This window comes from Sminthopsis crassicaudata, chromosome 1 (assembly GCF_048593235.1).
Source record: "Sminthopsis crassicaudata isolate SCR6 chromosome 1, ASM4859323v1, whole genome shotgun sequence".
Taxonomy (NCBI): domain Eukaryota; kingdom Metazoa; phylum Chordata; class Mammalia; order Dasyuromorphia; family Dasyuridae; genus Sminthopsis; species Sminthopsis crassicaudata.
This window is the reverse complement of record NC_133617.1, coordinates 56,579,058-56,599,136: the sequence shown is the minus strand read 5'-3', so window position 1 is coordinate 56,599,136 and position 20,079 is coordinate 56,579,058. Positions and strand designations below refer to the sequence as shown.

At 40.4% G+C, this 20,079-nt stretch overlaps 1 protein-coding gene across 2 annotated transcripts in view; it reads left to right on the top strand.

Moving 5' to 3' along the window:
• Positions 1 to 20,079, top strand: part of STK11 (serine/threonine kinase 11) — a 155,345-nt gene that overhangs the window by 117,951 nt on the left and 17,315 nt on the right. Inside the window, exon 9 of one of the 2 annotated variants that reach the window (XM_074305029.1) lies at positions 20 to 919. The exons of the other annotated variant lie outside the window; for it this stretch is intronic. Within the exon in view, the coding sequence (XP_074161130.1) occupies positions 20 to 150 (131 nt within the window). The 3' untranslated portion in view covers positions 151 to 919. Of the gene's footprint in view, positions 1 to 19; positions 920 to 20,079 lie in introns of those variants that run through there. 2 annotated transcript variants of the gene reach the window in all.

Genomic DNA, 20,079 nt, shown 5'->3' with positions numbered 1-20,079 from the left:
TTCCCTGTACATCTCCTAGGTGAAGAGGAGACCCCTGAGACAGGGCTTAGAGTGGAGAGAGCAGAACAGAAGAGTGAACACTCAGGATTTTCTGGAGAGGAAGTTCAGCCACCAGACAACATTCTAATGAGAGAGAAGTCACAGGCTTAGCATAGTTGCATAAGCTACTGTGGAAGCCCAGTAGTGGGGGAGAGCAGCTTGTGCCATGTGGTCAGCCTGGGGTTCGAGTGTCACCAAACGAGCAGAGAGTCTGAGGGTGGAGAAGGGTCTTCTCTTCTGTTGACCCCCACCTGCCCACCGACATAAGGGTTTTTCCCCATAGTGATACCACTTTTTCTTTTCAAATTTTGTTGGATATCTTTTTTGTTTTTGTTTTAAATAGACTCGAGTAAGCATGCTGGCCAAGTTGTTTGACAAGATGCCAAGAGCTTTCTCAAATAGCACTTCAAGCAATAAGTTAAAAGACTTAGTTTTTTTTTTTTTTCTTTTCTTACCACCCCTAGTCTCTTTAAGATATATTCATAGTTGCTACAGTCTGAAGAAAGTATTATTTTTGTTGACAGTCAGTGTTTCATGTATTTGAGGAATGGATTAGAAACAGCAATTCCCTGTAATGCCAGGGAGGAGGGCAAATGAGGGCTTCATTTTGGGGTGGTTGGATTAAGTTCTTTTTTGTGAGGTTCCCCTTGCCTGAGTGGCACTATTCCAGCCAGAGCCAAATGTCTTAAACTGGCTGATTCCTCAGAAGGCTGGCTTCCACTTTGGCTTCTTGTCCCCCTGCCCACTTACCATGGGCCCTTGTCGTCATCCTTTGCAGGCTCCAGGAAAGTCTCCCTGTACTTTAATGTTAAGAATTAATGGAGTGTTGTTGTTTTTTCTGTAATGGTGTTCCTTCAATATTATAAAAAGGTATAGACCACTCTGTGTGTGGAGATGAATGAATCTACCTTCAAGACTCCAGAGATTAAGCTCATAAACTTGGCAGGTACCATATTGCCTCCTGGGAATTTAAATCACAACTAAGCTCTTAAGAAGCAGACACAATGAGGACCATACCCCTAGCCTCAACTAGGGTTCTTGGTATTTCTTCACACTCTAAAAGTTGGTTGGTGGCCCCTCTCTCCATTCCTGTAACTCCATTCCCTAGACTCTGGATAGTTGCTATTTCCTCTTCTATAGGCCTTAGCTCACTTGGCTCTGGGATGACATTTTTCACAAAAGATCTTACAAGTGACCCAACTTTGAATCGTGGCTAGGCTGCTCACTAGCTCTGCAGCCTGGGTCCAATCCCTTCCTTGTTCTGAGCCCTACCTACACGGTTTTCCTTCCCATCCTTAATGCTGTAATTGAGTAATAAACTGAAGAAAAACAGGTAAAATACAACTTAAAAGCATAGAATCTTAAAATACTGTCAATTCTGCTGGAACATGTATTTCAAAAATGTGAATCTGTTCCAACATAATTGGTATATTAAGGAATAATTTGAGCATCTCACGAATTTCAAGTTTGTTTCTGCATGATTTCTTCTTCAGTGAATAGTGAAAAAAATAGAAAATGGCACCTCTTCACAATAATCCTCAAACTGCAGTTGTTCCCTATTTTCCACAATTGAATTTCAGTTCTTTATCAAGTGCCATCTTGCATGTTTCTTGGTGCTTCGGAATGTGTGTATGCAGAGAGAGGGCTGGTCTACACTAGCTCTATCCCCTTCTACCATGAAGGCATATCATAACTCAAGGCTGCAGATGGGGCTACTGTCTTTGTAGTATTTATGTGTTTCTTACCCACTTTGCATGTATAAAACTCTGCTGTTACGTTTTTATTAGATTCCCACCTTTTGTAAAATGTCGTTGATGAAGCTTTTGAGTGTTTTGCCCTAATCCCATTTCCTCCCTAAGTTCTGTGGTTTTATTATTGGTTTTGCATAGTACAGTGTGGTGACAGAACTGACTGTACCTTTGCCAGCTAGTAGCAGATGGCCAATGTCATTTCTTGGTCTAACTTGGGCCCTGCCCCCTTTCCATGCAGATATCATTTAGCCTTCGCATTTCTCTTTTTTCCATTTCACCAAATTTATTTTTTTTAAGTTGTTAAGTTCTTTAGTCAGTTTCTGTGCTTCCTTTTCCAAGGTGTTGTCTTTTTCCTCAAACTTCTGTAACTTTCCTGCATAGCTCTCATTTCTTTTTCCTGTTTTACTTCTTTCTCTTTTAAGATCCTTTTTGAACTCTTACCAGTTTGTAAACTCTTTTGAGGCTTCACCTGATGGCATTTTGCCTTCTCTGGTTTTGCTTTCTGATCTTCTCTGTCTCCATAAGAGCTTTCTATAGTCAGAGATTTTTTTTTTTTTTGCTTTTTGCTCATTTTAAAAAATTGAACTCTGCTCCTAAGGCACAGGAGAGATTGTTCCAAACTTCTTTTACAGGGGAACAGGGGCCTCTCTCGCTGGGGCTGGTGGTGCTGCAGGCTTTCTCACTGTGCTAGATAAGCTGGCCAAGTCCTACTGTTATACTGGAATTTGGGGGCTCACAATTTACATTCTAGAGTTGCGTTGGAGGTCTCACAGCTGATCTGCTGATTCATTGGCCTTCCGAACCAGGACAGAATACCCACCTATGCTGTATTTTGGCTAAGAGCCTCCCCTAGATTCCCCTGCATCACACCTGCACTGAAACATGTTTTCTAGGCCCAGTTGAGACAGACCTTTCTTGAAGTCCTTCCACAATATCTTAGGCTGAAAAAATAATATACTCCGAATGTTTGTGGGTTCTGTCACTTACTCCAAAATCTGTTTGATTGAGGCTTGAATTAGCATTGATTGTGAGGAAAGGTGGGGAGAACTCAGTCAGTGTCCTGTCTACTTTCCACCATCTTGACTCTGTCCTCTCTCCCTTCCTGCCTTAGTATTTCTCTACAAGTTGTGCCATGCTCCCCTGGGTCAAAGAATCTCAAAGCTGTCAGAGTCGTAAGAGATTATGCATTTCAACTGATATTTAGACAACAGTCCTCAGTAGCATCCCTAACTTAAAGGTCACTCCCTACAAGAATTCCTAATATATTCTGTCACAAAGAGAAGCAAGCAGTAGGGTTATAGACTATGGGAGGATGTAATCCTTTCTCAAAAAGTTGACATCTCCAAGAAAGGGGATTGCAGGTATAATTTCCTCAGCCTTTTTTTCTTTGCCTATCCCCCTAGATAAGAGGAAGAGGAAGTTTTCTTCCCTTTCCATTTAAAAAAAAAAAGAAGACTGGGGGACAAGGGAATTGACTTAAAAAGTAAAACAAATTCCACAGGAAGGAATGACAGGCATATAGGAGATGAAAGGGATGTTTGGAATCCATAAATAGTATTTTCATGCTGCTTCTTATCCCCTTACCACAAAGACAAGAGGAGAAAGAAATTGAGGCAGTTTTAGCTTTCATGCTCGCCTGCAAAAGCTGATAAAACCAAGAGACACTATGTTATAAGGGAAAGATTTGGAGTTAGAACTTGGGTTCAGATCTCAGATCTACTGCTTATTATACATGGTGGGGATTGAACCAAGTCTTCTTTTATCACTCTGAGTCTCATTTCTCCAATATACAAAATGAAAAGATTAGATATTTCAGTTCTAAATCCTGAAATCTCTTAAAATTAGAGTAAAACTATCTTCCCTGTACTTGTTCTTTCTCTTGCTTGAACCCTTCCTGAGTTTTTTAGGGTGGGAGAGTGAGTGAAGCAAAAACTAAATTCTTTAGTCTGTATGTTAGTCCTTCCTCTGCCCATTAGTTTCTACTTCTACAACCAAAATCCATCAGAGACGAACCAATTGAGGCATCAAGTTTGTAAGTCTACAATTACCTTGAAAGCATTTGTATGCATGATGCTGTGCTAAGTGCTGGGGACACAAAGAAGAGCAAAAATAGAGTTGCTGCCTTCAAGGAGCTCGTGTTCTGATAGAGGAGACAGTTTGTAAAGAGCTAAATTCTTCATGTGGATAAATCACTTTTTCTCCCTGGCCTTAATATGAGGTACAAAGATGATCTCAATGACCTCTTTCCAGGGCTAATTCCTGTGATCCCATGCAGTCCTACTGCTTTCCCTCAAAGTTGTTTTGCTTGGTTTTCCCAAGTTTCAGTGGTTGCCAGACTAGTCATTTAGTGAACACTCATCAACCTATACATCATCCACCCTCCTCTTCCCACACAGCTGCTCCTCCCCTCAACTGCTTCTCGCCCCCCCCAAAAAAAAAAAAAAAACACAAAAAAACCCAAAATGCCAATTTTACTCTATAATGAGATTTAATATGGAAATTATCTGGTTAATTGGAGCCTCCTACTTTGGCTTCTTTGGGTCTCGGCTTTCTAGGGTTAGAAACTCAATTTTGTCTGTTCATTTGGTTTAAGAAAAAAAAAAAAAAACAACAGCCGCCCACCATCCAGGAAATCATCCTGAGCCAGTTGGAAAGACTGATATCTAAAGCATGATACCTCTTTGCTGACTCAGGAAATGAACCTAGTTAGAATCATCCCAGAGATGATGTTTATGAGCTACTCCTAGACAGATGTCAGCTTGGGCAACCAAATAGCTGATCCAAGGCTACAAAATGAGAGCAAAGGGTTTAAGCCCACATAAGGGATTTGGGATCAAATCTAGATTTAGATTTAGAGTAGCCTCTAGTTTAGCACAATCCCTAAATCTGATGTCAGAGATGCTACTTATAGTCCGTGGGAACTTGAACAAATTGTTTCTATTTTCCTCAAATGTAAAGAAGGCTTTAACTGTCACTAAGGCTCTTTTTTAGTTTTCAGTTATATCCATCTACAACATATTGTAGGGTGAATTCTCTGGAGGAAGATTAACTAGATAGCTTATCTTACTTTGTAATAGAGGCTTTTGGTTTCCATTAAGTATTCTTCCCTTCCCCCCCCCACCAGTTTTATACCTTTCATCTGATTTCTACTGTTCATTTTAGAGTCCTTGTTGCTTTGGGGTTTGGAACCCTCTATCTACTGATTCTATAGACACTCTTATCTGACAAAATCTCCTGCAAAACAGCCACCACAGACAATTTGAGCACCTCAGGGTTTCTGGGTTGGATTGGTAGCAATGATGATGTGCACTTTGGTTCAAGAATTCCAAATCCCCTTGCTCCCCAGCTGTGGTACATATTAGCGCTCATCAGTTGCCAGTTAGAAGGGCAAAAAGTAAGAAATAGAGTAAGGGGGGGGAATCCTTGATACTATTATGTTCATAAAAGAGAAAGTGTGCTACTAAGGAAGTTGTCTAACTGAAAGTCAGGAAACCTCAGTTTTAATTAGGCAGCATATAATTAAAGCAACTCTTGAGGTTTTACTTCACACCTAGCAAATTGGCAAAGATGACAAAAAACAGAAATAGTCCATGTTGGAGAGTTGTAGGAAAACAGACACTAGTACACGTTTGGTAGAGTTAGGAATTGGTCCAATAATTTTAAATCATGAGAAATATCATCCTTTCCCAGTTATACCTTTCCCCCAGTTTCTGGAAGCCATTCTAAAATGCCTTATGGTTTTGGGGATTTGAAATCTTTTATCCACTGACTTAAGTTCTAACCCTTTGACCCAGAGATGCCATTGCTGGGAATATAGAATCCCAAGAGGTCAAAGAAGTCTTATAACAAAATATAATGCTACAAAACTGAAAATAGAAAGTGCTCTTTTGTGGAATAGCTGAGCAAATTCTGATATTTTAATAATAGTAGAATATTATTGTACTGTAAGAAATCAATCACTGAGAGTTCATTAATGACCTTCTGTGTGCCAGAGGTTGTATTGAAGTCCTAGAATTACAAAGGGTATAAAAGCAATGTCTGTTCTCAAAGAGCTCATAGTCCAACAGAAATGACAAATGTGAGGAGAAACATGGGATGACATCTTTAAAAAGGAGAGAAGATAGAACAAAGAAAATGATATATACAGTGACTCCAACAATAACGTGAATGAAAAAAAATTGCTAAAAGCTGAACACTGTATTTAATGTTCTCTTTTAGGCCCTGAAAAGAAAAGGAAAAACACCTACCTTTACCTAGAAACATAGGGAGGGGGATGTGGAGCATCGTGATGTGTCAGTTTTAAGTCTTAATCTGTTTTAGGGAAAAGAGCTCTACATAAATGGGGGTAGAGAGAAAATCCAGGAATGAATGTGATATAAAAATAAAAAAGCTTAAATTAAAGGTAATAGTCTAGTAATAGAAAGAGCACTGACTGAGTTTGAACTCTAGGACCTGAATTCAAATTTGTGCTGTAAATTTCCCATATGACTTTGATCAAGTCACTCTCATGGCCTTATCTGTAAACTTGAGAGAGTTAGCCTAGGTTCTGTCATAAGTCCTATGATCTAATTTTATCTAATTTGACTCTTACAAATGGAGTAAATCAATAATTCCTGCCTGTTGAGAATTAAATGAAATACATGTAAAGGAGCTTTGTGAAATTTGTACCATGAGAAACCTGAAATATTAATTTATCAGGGAGAAAACACAGGTGGTGATACTTTCTTTTTTACTTTGCTCACAGAAGTCTTCAGCTTTCTACATATTATGTCTGTGATAGGTTTTTAATCTTCTACTGGCTGCTTCCTGCTTACACCCAGAATTCTTGGAAAATATTTAGGAAATATAAAATAATTATATAAGCCTAAGAGAAATACAATTAGGAATATAAGATCACTTCTTAGCAACATCTAATGTGTCCCACTGCCCAGTAGACATTATTTGCAGAAGGTTTATACCTCTTTTCCCTAAATATTAGTTAAGGATTATGTGGAGATTTGGTGTAGAAATACAACTGAAGAGTTGAAAGGGAAACCCAAGAGATGCTCAACTCAAAACTCCAGACTGACACTATTTGACACTATCCAACCTCTTCGTGAACCAACCATTCCAGTAATGTCATTCCCTTTAAGGTGTGGAAAGTGAGAGAGCTAGCAAGGTATATAGGATGCCACAGTTGGAGTTAGATGTGAACATAAAACTTATCTTAGATACTTAATAGCTAACAACATCTGGGAACTGAGGCGGAGTAGATTAGAAGTCTCTCCTGTCCCCACTTTGATTTTTCTGATCCTAAGACAACCCGTTCCTATTTTTAAGCAGCTCTTAACCTCTGCCTCCCTATGCCTTCTGCCCCTTGCTGTGCTTCCTTTACTCTGGGAACAGGCAGAACAAGCCCTGAGGAAGTCATCTAGGATTGTATGCGTATCAATTTTCTAAGGTTCATTTGAAGGAACTAGGAATATTTAACATGGAGAAGAGGGAAAATTTGGGATGGTTGTCTTCAGATATTTGAAGAGCTGTTAAAAAGGGAATAGACTTATTTTGATAGCACCTCGAAGGCAGAACAAGAAGCAAATGAATGTTTCAGGGAGGTAGATTTAGAATCAAAGGAAGGAACAGCTAACTATTAATGCTACTCTATTCAGCAAGCAAATACCTACTATTTGAATATACTAGACTAGACTCTACAAGGAAAATATAAAAGGGAAGAACCCTCAAGGAGCTTCCATTCTCTTGGGGAATTTACATGTCCATAAGTAAATGCAAATTTTTAAAATTTTAACTGGAGGCTTAAGTAGAACCTTGGTGCAGGAAGTGTCACCTAACATTTCAGTAAGGAAGATCTAAGATTCTAAAAGATTAAGAAAAGGAATTCTGAAGACTGACCCTACCCATCCTGATTGAAAGGGAGTAGTATAAAATACTGGAAAGAGTGATATATACCCAAAATAGTCCAGTGGATAGAATACCTAGTCTGAGTCCCAAATTCAAATCTGGCCTCAGACATTAGCTGTGTGACCCTGAATAAGTCATTTACCCTTGTGTGTCTCAGTTTCCTCATCTGTCAAGTGAACTGGAGAAGAAAATGGAAAACCATTCCAGTATCTTTTGCCAAGAAAACCCCACATGGAGTCATGACTGAAAAATGACTGAACAAAAAACATGGGCAGGTTTGTAGGCAGTAGGGAAGCAACCAATAGAGATGAAGTTAGCTATAGTGAGGTTGACAGAGAAGGTATTCTGTTGGAGAAGACAGGATAGAATAGAATCAGGTGTATACATGGAAAAGTCACCTCTTTGTGTGACAGGGATAAAGGAGAAGATTGTGTCAAAAGCTATCTGGGCTTTCTAACAGAATATCCCCAATTTTTTCCCTAGGAAAATGAGTTGGGGTTCTTGCCTAGAAAGGAGCCATGGGAGGAGGTTTGAGGATGGATGAAAAGGTTTGGAAAAAGCCATTGTAGAGAGTGAGATAGTAAGTTAATTAGGAAATGGTAAAAGGATTACCTTGGCAGCAAGGACCCAATTGAGAATATGCAATGTAAATTTATCATGGACCCAGTCAAAACAATTGCGTGGTTTTTCTCTAAGTTTTCAATAGCCTATGTGTGGTAATAAAAGAAACAGATGGTGGAAATGTTCCAAAATTGGGGCTTGGCAGAGCAGGATGACTAAGAAAAGGCTCCAATAGGTTCACCAGGGGTCAATATGGGAAACGGGGAAAGTAGAGCTAGTGTTGAGGTGGATTCAGGGGCAGAAGGATGGGTCATGGTGAGAACAAAGAGGATTTGGTATTGTAGAGCAGAAGTAGTAGAAATAGATATTGATCTGGATACAGGAATTTTGAAAAGTAAATATAGAAGTAGTGCATTTATAAGTAATGGCAAATCAAAAGTAGGACTGTCTTTGTGTATGGCTGAGTTGGGGTGGAGAAATGTCATGTGAAATTAAAGAATTTGAAGGAGTGTCACACTATGGTGTATGTCGAAGTCCCCTTGCACAAGATATGACAGGTAACTTCAGTAGATGAAGCCCTAGGTTTAATCAGGAAGATGTGAGTTCAAAATTAATTTTAGACACTCACTAGCTGTATGATCTTGGACAAGTCATTTCTCTGGTTCCTCAACTGTAAAACAGGACTAATAATGGCACCTACTATACAGTGAGGATCAAAAGAAGTGGTATTTGTAAAAAGCATTTAGCACAATGCCTGATGCACAGTAGGTCCTGTATAACTGTTTATGTCCTTCCCAGATAGGGGCCAGAGTAAGGGAAGAGAGAGAGGCTGTGTGCCTGAACTCATTGAAGGAATGAGAGGAATGGTCTGGATATTGATAAATAGCAGCTATCAGAATTTCACTGAGTTAGTAAGCTTTTATTAGTGTCTGCTGTATGCCAGGCTGTGCTAAATGCTGGGGATATAATGAAAGACTAAAAATATCCCCTGCCCTCAAGGACAGTATAATTTTTTTATCTAGTTTATTTTAATGCATATTGTTTCATGAATCATGTTGAGAAAAATCAGAGCAAAAGGGAAAAAAAATGGGGGAGAGAAATAGATTTAAAAAAAAAGTGAACATAGCATGTGTTGATTTATATTCAATCTCCATAGTTTTTTCTTTTTTCTTTTTCTGGATGCACATGGCATTTTCTGTCCAAAGTCTGTTGGGATTGCTTTGGATCACTGCACCCCTGAGAGGAACCAAGTTTTTCATAGTTGATCATCGCATATTCTTGCTGTTACTATACACAATGTATTCCTGGTTCTTTTTGTTTCATTTGGCTTCAGTTCATGTAAATCTTTCCAGGCCTTTCTAAAATCTGTCTGTTTTTTTATAGAACAGTTATATCCCATTTCCTTCATGTACCACAACTTGTTCAGCCATTCCCCAATTAACGAGCATTCACTCTTTTCCCAATTCTTTGCTATCAGAAAGAGCTGCTACAAACTTTTTTGCACATGGGGGTACTTTCCCCTCCTTTATGATTTCCTTTGGATACAGACCCAGTAACTGTTGGATCAAAGAATATGCGCTTTTATAATTCTTTGGGTAGAGTTCCAGATTGCTCTCCAGGATGGTTAGATCGTTTCAGAACTTCACCACCAATGCATTAGTGAAGAATAGTATAATCGAAGAGGCTACTAGCAAACAAATGCTTAAAAACAAGCTATATATGGGAAATTAGGGGAATTCTTAATCAAGGGGAAGGTACTAGAATTAGACTGGGAAAGGCTTCCTGAAGAAAGTAGAATTTTAATTGGGACATGAAGGCAGCCTGGGAAGACTATAGGCAGTGATAGAAACATTCCCAGCATGAGGGATAGCCTAGGGAGTGTCCAGAGCGAGAGTTTGTAGAAAAACAGTGACTAATGGCACTGAACCAAAGAAAAAGCACATGGTATAGTATAAGGGGGCAGGGGAGAAGTTATGGTACGGCTTGTGAAGAGTTGTGAGTGTCAAATAGGATTTTTTTGCATTCAAAAGATGATAGGGAACTGTTGGGAATTCATCCTCCTAGAAGAATGACAAAGCTGTGTTTTAGGAAATAACTTCAGCGGCGGAATGAGGGACAGGCTCCAGTGGGGGAGAGACCACTTGTGAGGTGGAAGGCCTGCCCCAGAGAGGTTGCAGCATCGGGAGAGAGAAGCACACATATTGCAAAGGTGGGCCTTGGCACTAGACTGGATAAGAAGGGCAGGGAGATGGTGTGCAAGTTACCCCTGGATCTGATAACATCTAGGGTGGGAGCCCAGGAAATTTGAAGGTTTGTGTTGGCCTGATTAGAAGGGAAGGGGACAAAAAGGGAAACATGAGCTTGGTTTGGGAAATGTTAAATTTAAGATGTTTCTGGAAGGTCTGGTTCAAGATGTCCTTTAGACAGTTGGAGATATAAGTCTGGAGATCAGCAGAGAGAGAATCATCAGCCCAGAGAAATCCTTAGAAGCTGATAGTACCCAAGGAAGAAAAAAAAGATCCCAGGATAGAGTCCTGTGGGACTACCACAGGTAGTGGGTGTGACCTGAGTGGAGATCCAGCAAAGGAGATCACACACAATGAGGGGTCAATGGTGTCCAGAAAACTCAGTGTGTCAAGCACCAAAGGACGACCGAAAGGTACATGGGGGGTGAGTGCCCCTCAAAGGAGTTGACTGAGTAAAGGTGGTTTGTGGGTCAAAATGGGGCATAAGCAGCTCTACCAGAATTGGGAGAATAAGTGAAAGTGCAGTCAGGAGGGAGCTGTGTCATCAGGGAGATTCAGAAGATGGGAGAAGAGGAAAGGGAAAAGTGGAAGGTGAAGGAAGCAAGGTGCTTCTGGAGACAGTGTTCCAGAGAACAGATGGCTGGGTTTAGAGTGGTCTGTGAAGGGCAGCAAGTTGGGGGGGAATGGGATTTGTATGATGGAGGAAGGCTTTAGGGAGGTCCAGAATCACTGGGATGAGGTGAGGTGGGTTTTTTAATCCGAGAAGTTTAGATTTATTTTTGTTTATATGAATTTGGTCTCAGGATGGAGTCCCAACTCCTTATAGACTGGTGCATCTCCCCTTTCAGTGGGAGACTCCAGACCAGGGAGGGGATTCAGTGCCTTCTCCCCGGCTACAAAAGTAGGAAATAGCCAATGGCCTAGCATCTTGCTCCCTAGGCCATTGGCTCACCTCTACCAATTGCCTTACTCCCACCGCTCAAGCACATCTCTAGGAGTTCATCATTTTTGTCTGTCACTTGTGGTGAAAAGATCATTATTCTTTGCAGAGAAAACAAACTAAATCAAGAATCAAGCCGCTTTCCCTCTCTTGTCAGTTACCATTGTCTCATCTATCCCAAGCAAAGGTCTGTCCTTTCTTTGAACCTCCTTTTCTCCCAGTACAGCTTTGTGAAAGTTTTATTGTGTTGACCTTTCCTGGCCTTGCTCAGCCCATTTTAAGCTTTAGAATCCTGACACTACTTTTACTTTTTTCTGTTCATCTTCTGTTCAACTTGATTCCTACTTTTTTTTTTTTAATCTAAGTGGTGAGAGTTGCCTTTGCATTCATTGATCTCTTCAGATTTATTCTTCTTGATCTGACTTCCCCAGAAATAGTTTACCACGTGAGATCCTACATTTTCTTTCCTCTATAAACTCATTGAATTTTTTCCCAAAAAAATTCCTAGAGCACATTTCAGACTAAGTCCAAATTTCCTCCTCTTTATCATAAACTCTAGAATGGAGTGATCATATCCTTCCCAAGGTTCCCATCATTTCTACCCCCACAACCAATTATTCTTTATTAAGGAAAATGAGATCCAGTATTGAATACCTCTGATGGCCCATCAGGTAGTTATTAGCTTCTCTGCTTTTGGTAGAGAGAAAATTCTAGCAGATGTATGTGGATAACTGAGTATTCCATTATCATACTAATATGGGGGCAATTAGGCAGCACAGTGAATAGAACCCTGGGCCTGAAGTCAGTAAGACCCAAGTTCAGATGTGACCTCAGACAATCACTAGGCTATATAGTCCCTGGACAAGTCACTTAACCCTGTTTGCTTCAGTTTCCTCATCAAGTAAAATGAGCTGGAGAAGGAAATAGTAAACCCGAACTATCTTTGCTCAAAAAAATTTTTTTTTTTTTAAAAATGGAATCACAAAGAGGCATGACTGAAAATGACTAAAACATTATTAACGTTTTTCATTCCTCAGGGGCACAGTTCTGTGATTCTGTAATCCTGGTTCCCCTACTTATTCGGTGACTTTGGGCAAATTCCTTCTCACTTCTGAAACCAAGTTTGTTCATTTATAAAATGAGGGATTTGGATCCCAGTAGTTTTGAAGATCTCTTCCAGCTCTAATAGATAATCCCCATGGTATACCCAGCAAATGTTACTTCAGATTTGAAGACCTCCAGGAAGAGGAAACCTACTGCTTCTGGAGGTGCCCCCTTTCACTTTGGGATATTTCTAAAAGTCAGGAAGTCAGCTTTTCTTTACCACATCTACTTCTTTTATCTCAAGTCAAAACAGAACAAGTTCAGTCATCCTTCCTTATTCCATCTTCTTAAATGCAGGCGGATAGCTTTTCCATTGCTGTTCCTTCAGCCAGTATTCATAAGGGCACAATCTTCCAGTCCTTCACCTTTTTGGGTGCCATCCTCCGGTTGAGATGTTCCCAAAGTTATCAGTGACTTCCCTAAAATGTGACCCCACAAACTATGTTGTATTATTCCAGATGGGATCTGACAGACAAGCAGAACTGTTTTTTAATGCAGCCTAAAATTATATTAGTTTTCTTGGCCCTCATATTATACTGTTGGATCATTGAACTTGCAGTCCACTAAAACCCCTAAGAATACTGCTGTGTCATCATGCCTTTTCCATTATAAGCTTGGTTGAGAAGCTGATTTTTTTAACCAAAGGAAAAGACTTTCAATTTATTCCCATTATATGTTGTCTTTTTAAATTCAGTCCGGCATTCTAGTCTGTTATGATTATTTTTCATCTTATTTGTCATTTCTGTCTTCATTTTTTTTTTCTTCATCTCTTAATTCAAGTGTAACCCTCCCCCAATGGAAGGACTATTGCTTATGACAAAGACTAAAATTGAGAATGGGAAAATGGCTTATTAAAATGAATGAACGTTTCAACCAAGATTCAGTATGCACAGTGTTCTCCCACTTCTGCAAAGAGAGAATATACATTTTCTGTTCATCAGGTTCAAACTTATCCATTTTAATAGACTTATGTTCCATTGCAAGGTTAGGGGAGATGCTTTTTCTCTATACGTTGTTGGCATTGTGTATATTGTTTTCCTAATTTTGCTTCATTTTGTATGATTTCATATACATTTTCCCGTGCTTATTGGTATTCTTCATATTCATCTTTACTTAACAGCAAAACAGTACTCTAAGGGGCAGCTACTTGGTGTAGTGGACAGAGCACTAACCCTGAAGTCAGGAGGACCTGAGCTCAAATCTGGCCTCAAACATTTGACACTTACTAGCTCTATGAGCCTGGACAAGTCACTTAAGCCCAATTGCCTCAGCTTTTAAGATAAAAAAATTTTTTTTAATTAAAAAATATTATAAATCATATATTACATGGCTATTATCCTATCAGTGGTCATCTATTTTCCTTCTGGTTCTTTGCTACTAGAAAAAGTGCTGCTATAAGTTTTTTGAACAATATTATTTTAAACAAGGAAGAAAGAAAGTACTATATCTATTGTATATCTAGCATTGGGATTTTTAGAACAGAATATAGATATTTTGATTACTCTTAATATAATTCTAAATCTTTCCAAGAACTTTTAAGACTTTTTAATCTGGACATTACTATTCACTGTGGTTGGCTTCACTGTGGTTGGCTATCTTAACTATTTTGTTTCATCTACAAATTTAATAGGCATTCTAAGCCTTAATCCAAATAATTGATTAAAATATAAACCACCAGTAGGCTCAGCACATCTCCCTGAGTGGAGTACCCTACTGAAGATCTTTCCAAGTAGACATTAAAGAGTTTATGATAATTCTTTAGTTCTGGCCTTTTGATTGGTTCCTGTGCCACTTACTTGTACAATTGTTGAGCCCTGAGCATTCTATCTTTTCTACAATACTGTTAAGATATTTTGTTTCTTTATAGACATATCTCCTTTTTCTTCTTGAACGAAATAATTTGTTTTTCCCTCATTTAGATTTTATTTTTGAGAATTCTACTCCTCCTTGCCTACTTTCCCCTATAAAATGCTTAACCAAGAGGGTCCAGGTAAAATAGTAAAGAATGGGAGAAGTGGGCCGGGATTCTTGAAAGACTAAGGTTTTTCAAAAGTGGACAAAGAGTGGAATCCTAAGATACAAGTGTCAGACTAAGCCTGTTTTCCCTCCTTTTTTGTAATGAATCTTACAATGGTGTCTTGGTTTCCTCCCAATATTCCCAATCATCTTTTTTTCACTATTAGTTTCTTCTTCCTGTGTGACATAGGTAGACTTAGATTGGAATTAACTGCGTTTATATACTAACATTGGTACTTATTGTAAGACCATAGACAGGCCCTTTTACCTCTGATCTTGTTTCCTTGTGTGTTCCTTTGCTAAAGAGTGATAGTCATACTTGTAGTACTTTGCTCACGTGGGTTGTTTCTAGATCCAGTAAGATCATGTTAAGCTTCAACTATGTCCCTGGACACTGTGCTACGTGTCCTCTATGAGGATAGAGTGATTAAAAACCAAAGAGACTCTTGCAGCTCCCATTGGCAGAATTGTTGAATTCCACTCCATCCTAGCTCCATTCCAGGCTTCTGTCCTATGACCTGACTGCCTCTTCATCTTCTACCCATTGTCATGGGTTTTTTGCCACTATGTGACTTAGACTGACTGGTCTTTGAGGCCTGTTGAGAGTCTGGGGCTCCTTAAACATAATCTTCCCTCCCTATGACATCCTTCAGATACTTGAGGAAAGTGCTCAGTGTCCCCTAAGTGTTAGGCTTTCTATTCCTGACATCCCCAGCTCTTAACATCTGTGATTCTCCTATGTGACAGCTTTAGTTCTCTCTCCCTCCTTATATTCTATTTCCTGCTGACGAACTAGAATTTTATTTGTGTCCTTCCTAAAATGTTAGGCCCCAAATTAAAAGTAACAAGAGCCCCAGCACCAGCTTTGTCCACTCTAGGTGCTGCATAGATAGGAATACCTAACTCCAAGTCTGGCCTCAAAACAATTACTAGCTATATGAGGTTGAGCATCTTCACTCAACCCTGTCTGCCTCAGTTTCCCCATCTGTAACCAAGAGAAATAGTGTTTTGTGCCCATCTTGTAGAAATGGTGGGTGGGGGGTAAAATGAAATATTTTTAAAGCTCTCTGCCACCTTAACTTACTACATAAATGCTGTTTGGTGGCTATTATTTAGCAAACTTGTTAGCTATTCTTGAGCTTTCTGCCTCGTAGAGTTATTGTTATTCAGCCATATCTGATTCTTCATGATCCCATTTGAGGTTTTCTTCATTTTACAGATGAGGAAACTAAGGCAAACAGGATTAAGTCAAGTGGTCTATTTTTTTTTCTCTCCTAAGCTGGCTTCTCATTTTCTTACTTCATTTATTTATTTATTTATTTATTTATTTATTTTCTGTCACGATTAAGTGACTTGCCCAAGGTCTTTGGTCTGAGATTGGATTTGAACTCAGTTCCTCCTGATCACTGTTCAATGTTCTAACTACTCTGGTGCTTTGCTACCCGCCTTTATGAATACAAGCTGGGATTGTCTAATGGATAGAGGAACAATATTAATGATTCTTCTAGCCTCTGACACATAATGGTGACAGGATCCTGGACAAGTGATTTAATAGCTCTGTGGCCTTGGCAAGTCTCTCAGAGTATATATTGCCATGGTTGCCAATCTGCATTTTCTCCCTAGGAGCTACCTGATTCAGTGAATTCAAGCAAAATGAATAAATAAATCGAAAATTTTTTGACCTTCTCATCCATCCACATTGCTTCATGAGGGCTTCCCCATCAGAAGTAAAGCTCCCATTTGCTAGGGTTCTTGGATCCAATAGTTGCTACCTGCCCCTCATCGCCTGAGCAGTGGGAATTGGGAGAAGAGGGGTATCCTCAAGAATCCTTAACTGAAAATGAGACCTGACTTTTTTTTTTGGCCTGGCCCTGCTGCTTATTCACAGTGTGGCAGAGTTCAAGCTGTTACTTCCTCTGGACCTAATCTTCTAGTTTTTAAAATCACAGCCTGGATATTTCTGATGCTTGTCAGTTTCCAGAGACCTTTCTTTACCACAAAAAAAGAGTGTATTTTTTTTTATTATTTTTTTTTTTTATTTTACAGTGAGGAAACTGAGGGACAGAAAAATTGTGAGGTCTCACAGCTAGCAAGTAGCAGATCAGGGACTCGGTGGCCTGCAATATGCTTTATACCACTAATGCTGGAAGATTACAAGGCTGCAAGAGGTTTCAGAAACAGTGCTGAGAGGGCCTATCAGCCAGTCAAGGCCCTGCTCTGCCACTTCCTAGCTGTGTGGATAAAGCCTCTACTGCTAACATATGTACATGTTGTTTTCCCCCAATACAACAATACAAGGAGCCTTGGGGGCATGGATGACTTGATTTTTTTTTTTTTTCCATCTATATCCTCTGCCCCTCTAAGAGCTTAATCCATGCTGATTGATAAAACACCTATATTATCAGCATCAAAGTCAAAGCCAGTGACTGTCAAGTCCTGTAGCAAATCAAGGGAAGACTACCGTTTTATCAGTCAGGCCTCATTTATTAAGCACCTCTTATATGCCAGGCACTGTGCTAAATACTGGAAATATGAAAGGGTGTGGATTCATCTTCATAGAATCTTCACAGGAATCTTGAATTCAAACTACTTGTCTAGGTCCAGCTGTATAACCTTGGGAAAGTTAGCTAATTTCTCTGTGACTCAGACCCATCTTTTTTTTTTTTTTTTTTTTTTTTTTTTTTTTTTTTTAAATGAGGGAATTGGCCTGGCTGCTCTGTAAAAGATGCTTCTGGCTTTAAATCATAACATTATTGGTCTGAAGCTGGATGGATCTCAGAGGCCATCAAACTCCTTCATTTTACAAATGAAAATACAGACTGGGGAAGGTTGAGTTGCCTACAATCACATGGGTAGTGGGAATCAAAGGGCAGAATTTGTACCTGCATCCATTGACCTAAGTCATTTAAATTTTCCTGAGTCTCCATTTTATCTCCTAGTAAATTGGAATAATAATATTTGTCTCTTATGATTATTGTGAGAAAAGTAAAATTTAAAGAGCTGGAGAAACTGAATCACACTGACTTAACAGACGCAGCACTTGTCACAGTAGATACAGTGCTGGGCCCGGAGGCAGAAAGAACTGAGTACAGATATGGCTTCAGACACTTATTGACTATGAAAAAATCACTTAACTTCTGCCTCTCTCATTTTCCTAATATGTAAAATGGGTCTAATATTAGCACCTACCTCTAGGATTATTGTGAGGGTCAAATAAGGTAATATTGGTAAAGTGCTTTGTATAACTGAAGTGCCATTAGTAATAGTATTGAAGCCACACAGTTCTCTCAGGAATGGGATGGGGTGGAAGGCTGGCCAATGAAGTAGTGTAGTCTCTGGTAGCCCAGCCAGTGACTAATGAAGGCTCTTCCTGCCACCCTCCTGGAGAGGAAGAGGCCATTTGTCAGAAGGCTAGGGAGCCCGTGCAGGGAGAAGGCTATTAATGATGAAGACTTGCCCTCCCAGGGAAGAAGAACAAACTGTCAGGGGGCCTCTCGATTTGGTGAATAAACCAAAATTAAGGGGCACCTTGCTGTGGGAGCCATTTATCCTCCCTCCTCAGCCAGCCCCCCGGCAGCGCTGGAGCTGCTCAGCTCTGCAGGCCTCCAACAGGAAAAGATTCCATTAAAATAACTTGCAAATGATTTTGATCAATTGAGCAGTGAGAATAGGGAATGAGTCACCGGCAGAGGTGGGAGCTGTGTACGTGTGTGTGTGTTTAATATTTCAAGCCTCCATGATTTCTTCTGTGTGCATATGTCGTCAACAGCACAGATTATAGCCCCCACGCACACCTCTCAGGAGGACAGTGGGAGAGGGGCTTCAAGAGTTGTTCTGGACAGATGTGTCAAAGCATGGTGGAAAAAAACCTGGGGGTCACTGGGTGAGGAAACCCTGGGTCCCAAGCCAGGCTCTTCCCTTTAGTTACTCTGTGACCTTGGACAGCTGCCATCTGAACCTTGTCACCCACATTTGGAAAAGGGGAACATCATTCTAGCCACCATGTGGTGTGGGATTTGTGCATGGAGCAAAACCATTTGGTAAATTTAAAATGCCGGTGATTATTCTGATCCCCACAAAGAGACACGCAGCTTAGGAGGACTGGCCAGAGCATAGATGTTTGGCCCGTGCCTTTGAGGCCCCAGGGACATCTCCACACCACAGAGAAGAGGCAGTTGTTGGCTTGGAGGAAGGAGCGTGCACAGACATGTACTTTTAATTCATCTTGACCTTTTTTGAAAAAAATTTCATAAGTAATTTGTTTTCTGCCATCTTAATTTCCAAATACATCTTTCTTCCCTCCCCTGCCCAGAAGTAAAGAGGAAACTGTTTTTCCCAGCCCAAGAACCCTGATTAATGACCAGCTGCAGCTGGTGGCCCATTCCTGTCTTAACAGGGTATGCAGTATTCTCTCCCCATAGTCCATCACCTCGTAAGGGATGGGAGACATCCCCTCAGATCTCTTCTTTGGGGTCATGGTTATTTATCATCGTTGGGAAATGTCCAGTTTCTTTTTTTTTTTTTTTTTTTTTTTTTAATTTAAATTGTGGTCAGTGAATCTCAAGTCTGACATTAATCAGAGGTATAAAGTACTCGGGTAGAAAGGACATTTAAAAACAGAATGAGTTCCCTGTCACTGGGAGTATTGGTATAGAGTATTAAGGAGCCGTGTTTATCGGGAAGGGTAGGATTCCCCTTTTGGTTGGAAGAGGTGGTTGGTGGGCCTGACTCGCCTGGGGTCTAGGAAGAGCGATGGGTAGTCCTGTGGCAGCAGCCCACGACTCTGAAAATAGGTAGCAGGGAGCTAGGTATGTCTGGGAGAGTACAGGGAAGTTCTCCTGGGCTTTGGAAGGACAGGAGCGATGCTTTCTGGCCATTACCCTTTCAAGCCTCGTTCTGTGATTCTACTTAGACCTCGAGTGGAACCCCAGCTCTTGTACCCATTTGATCTCTGCCTTAATCTCCATTTCTGGAGAAGTTGGCCTTGGAGCCAGGAGAGCTGGGAAACTGGCAGGTCTGCACCTCCTTCCCTGCAAATGAAAAATGAACACAGCCATGGCGGTGTCCAGGAGGTCACCAGCTGGGCAGTGGGGAAACCCTGGATTCAAGCCTGGCTCCTCCGGGCATTCCCTTCTAACTTGTAGACAGTCTCAGCCCCCTCCTCACCCCGAAGTTCCCTGATTCTGTGGAAGGCAGCAACTGAAGGGACTGGGAGAACACCCCCCCCCCTCACAGTGAAAATCAGACTAATCCATAACCTTTCCACAAGCACCACATTCAAAAGCAAAACAAAAGCTTCCAGGTTTTGCGTCTTTTCCTTCTGTTTGGGAGGAGAGCCAGGGGAAGAGCAGGAAGATTGGGAACATTAAAAAGCCTGAAACTAAAAATAAAGGGTGTCGAGTATTTACTAAGGTGGCTTTTTATAGCAGACTATCCCTTACGTGCAAGCAGACGTGTGCTTTGAAGCTGGTGAATCAGGCCATCTTGAAGTCCTTTATGTAAGAAGAGGGCCTATTTTGAACAG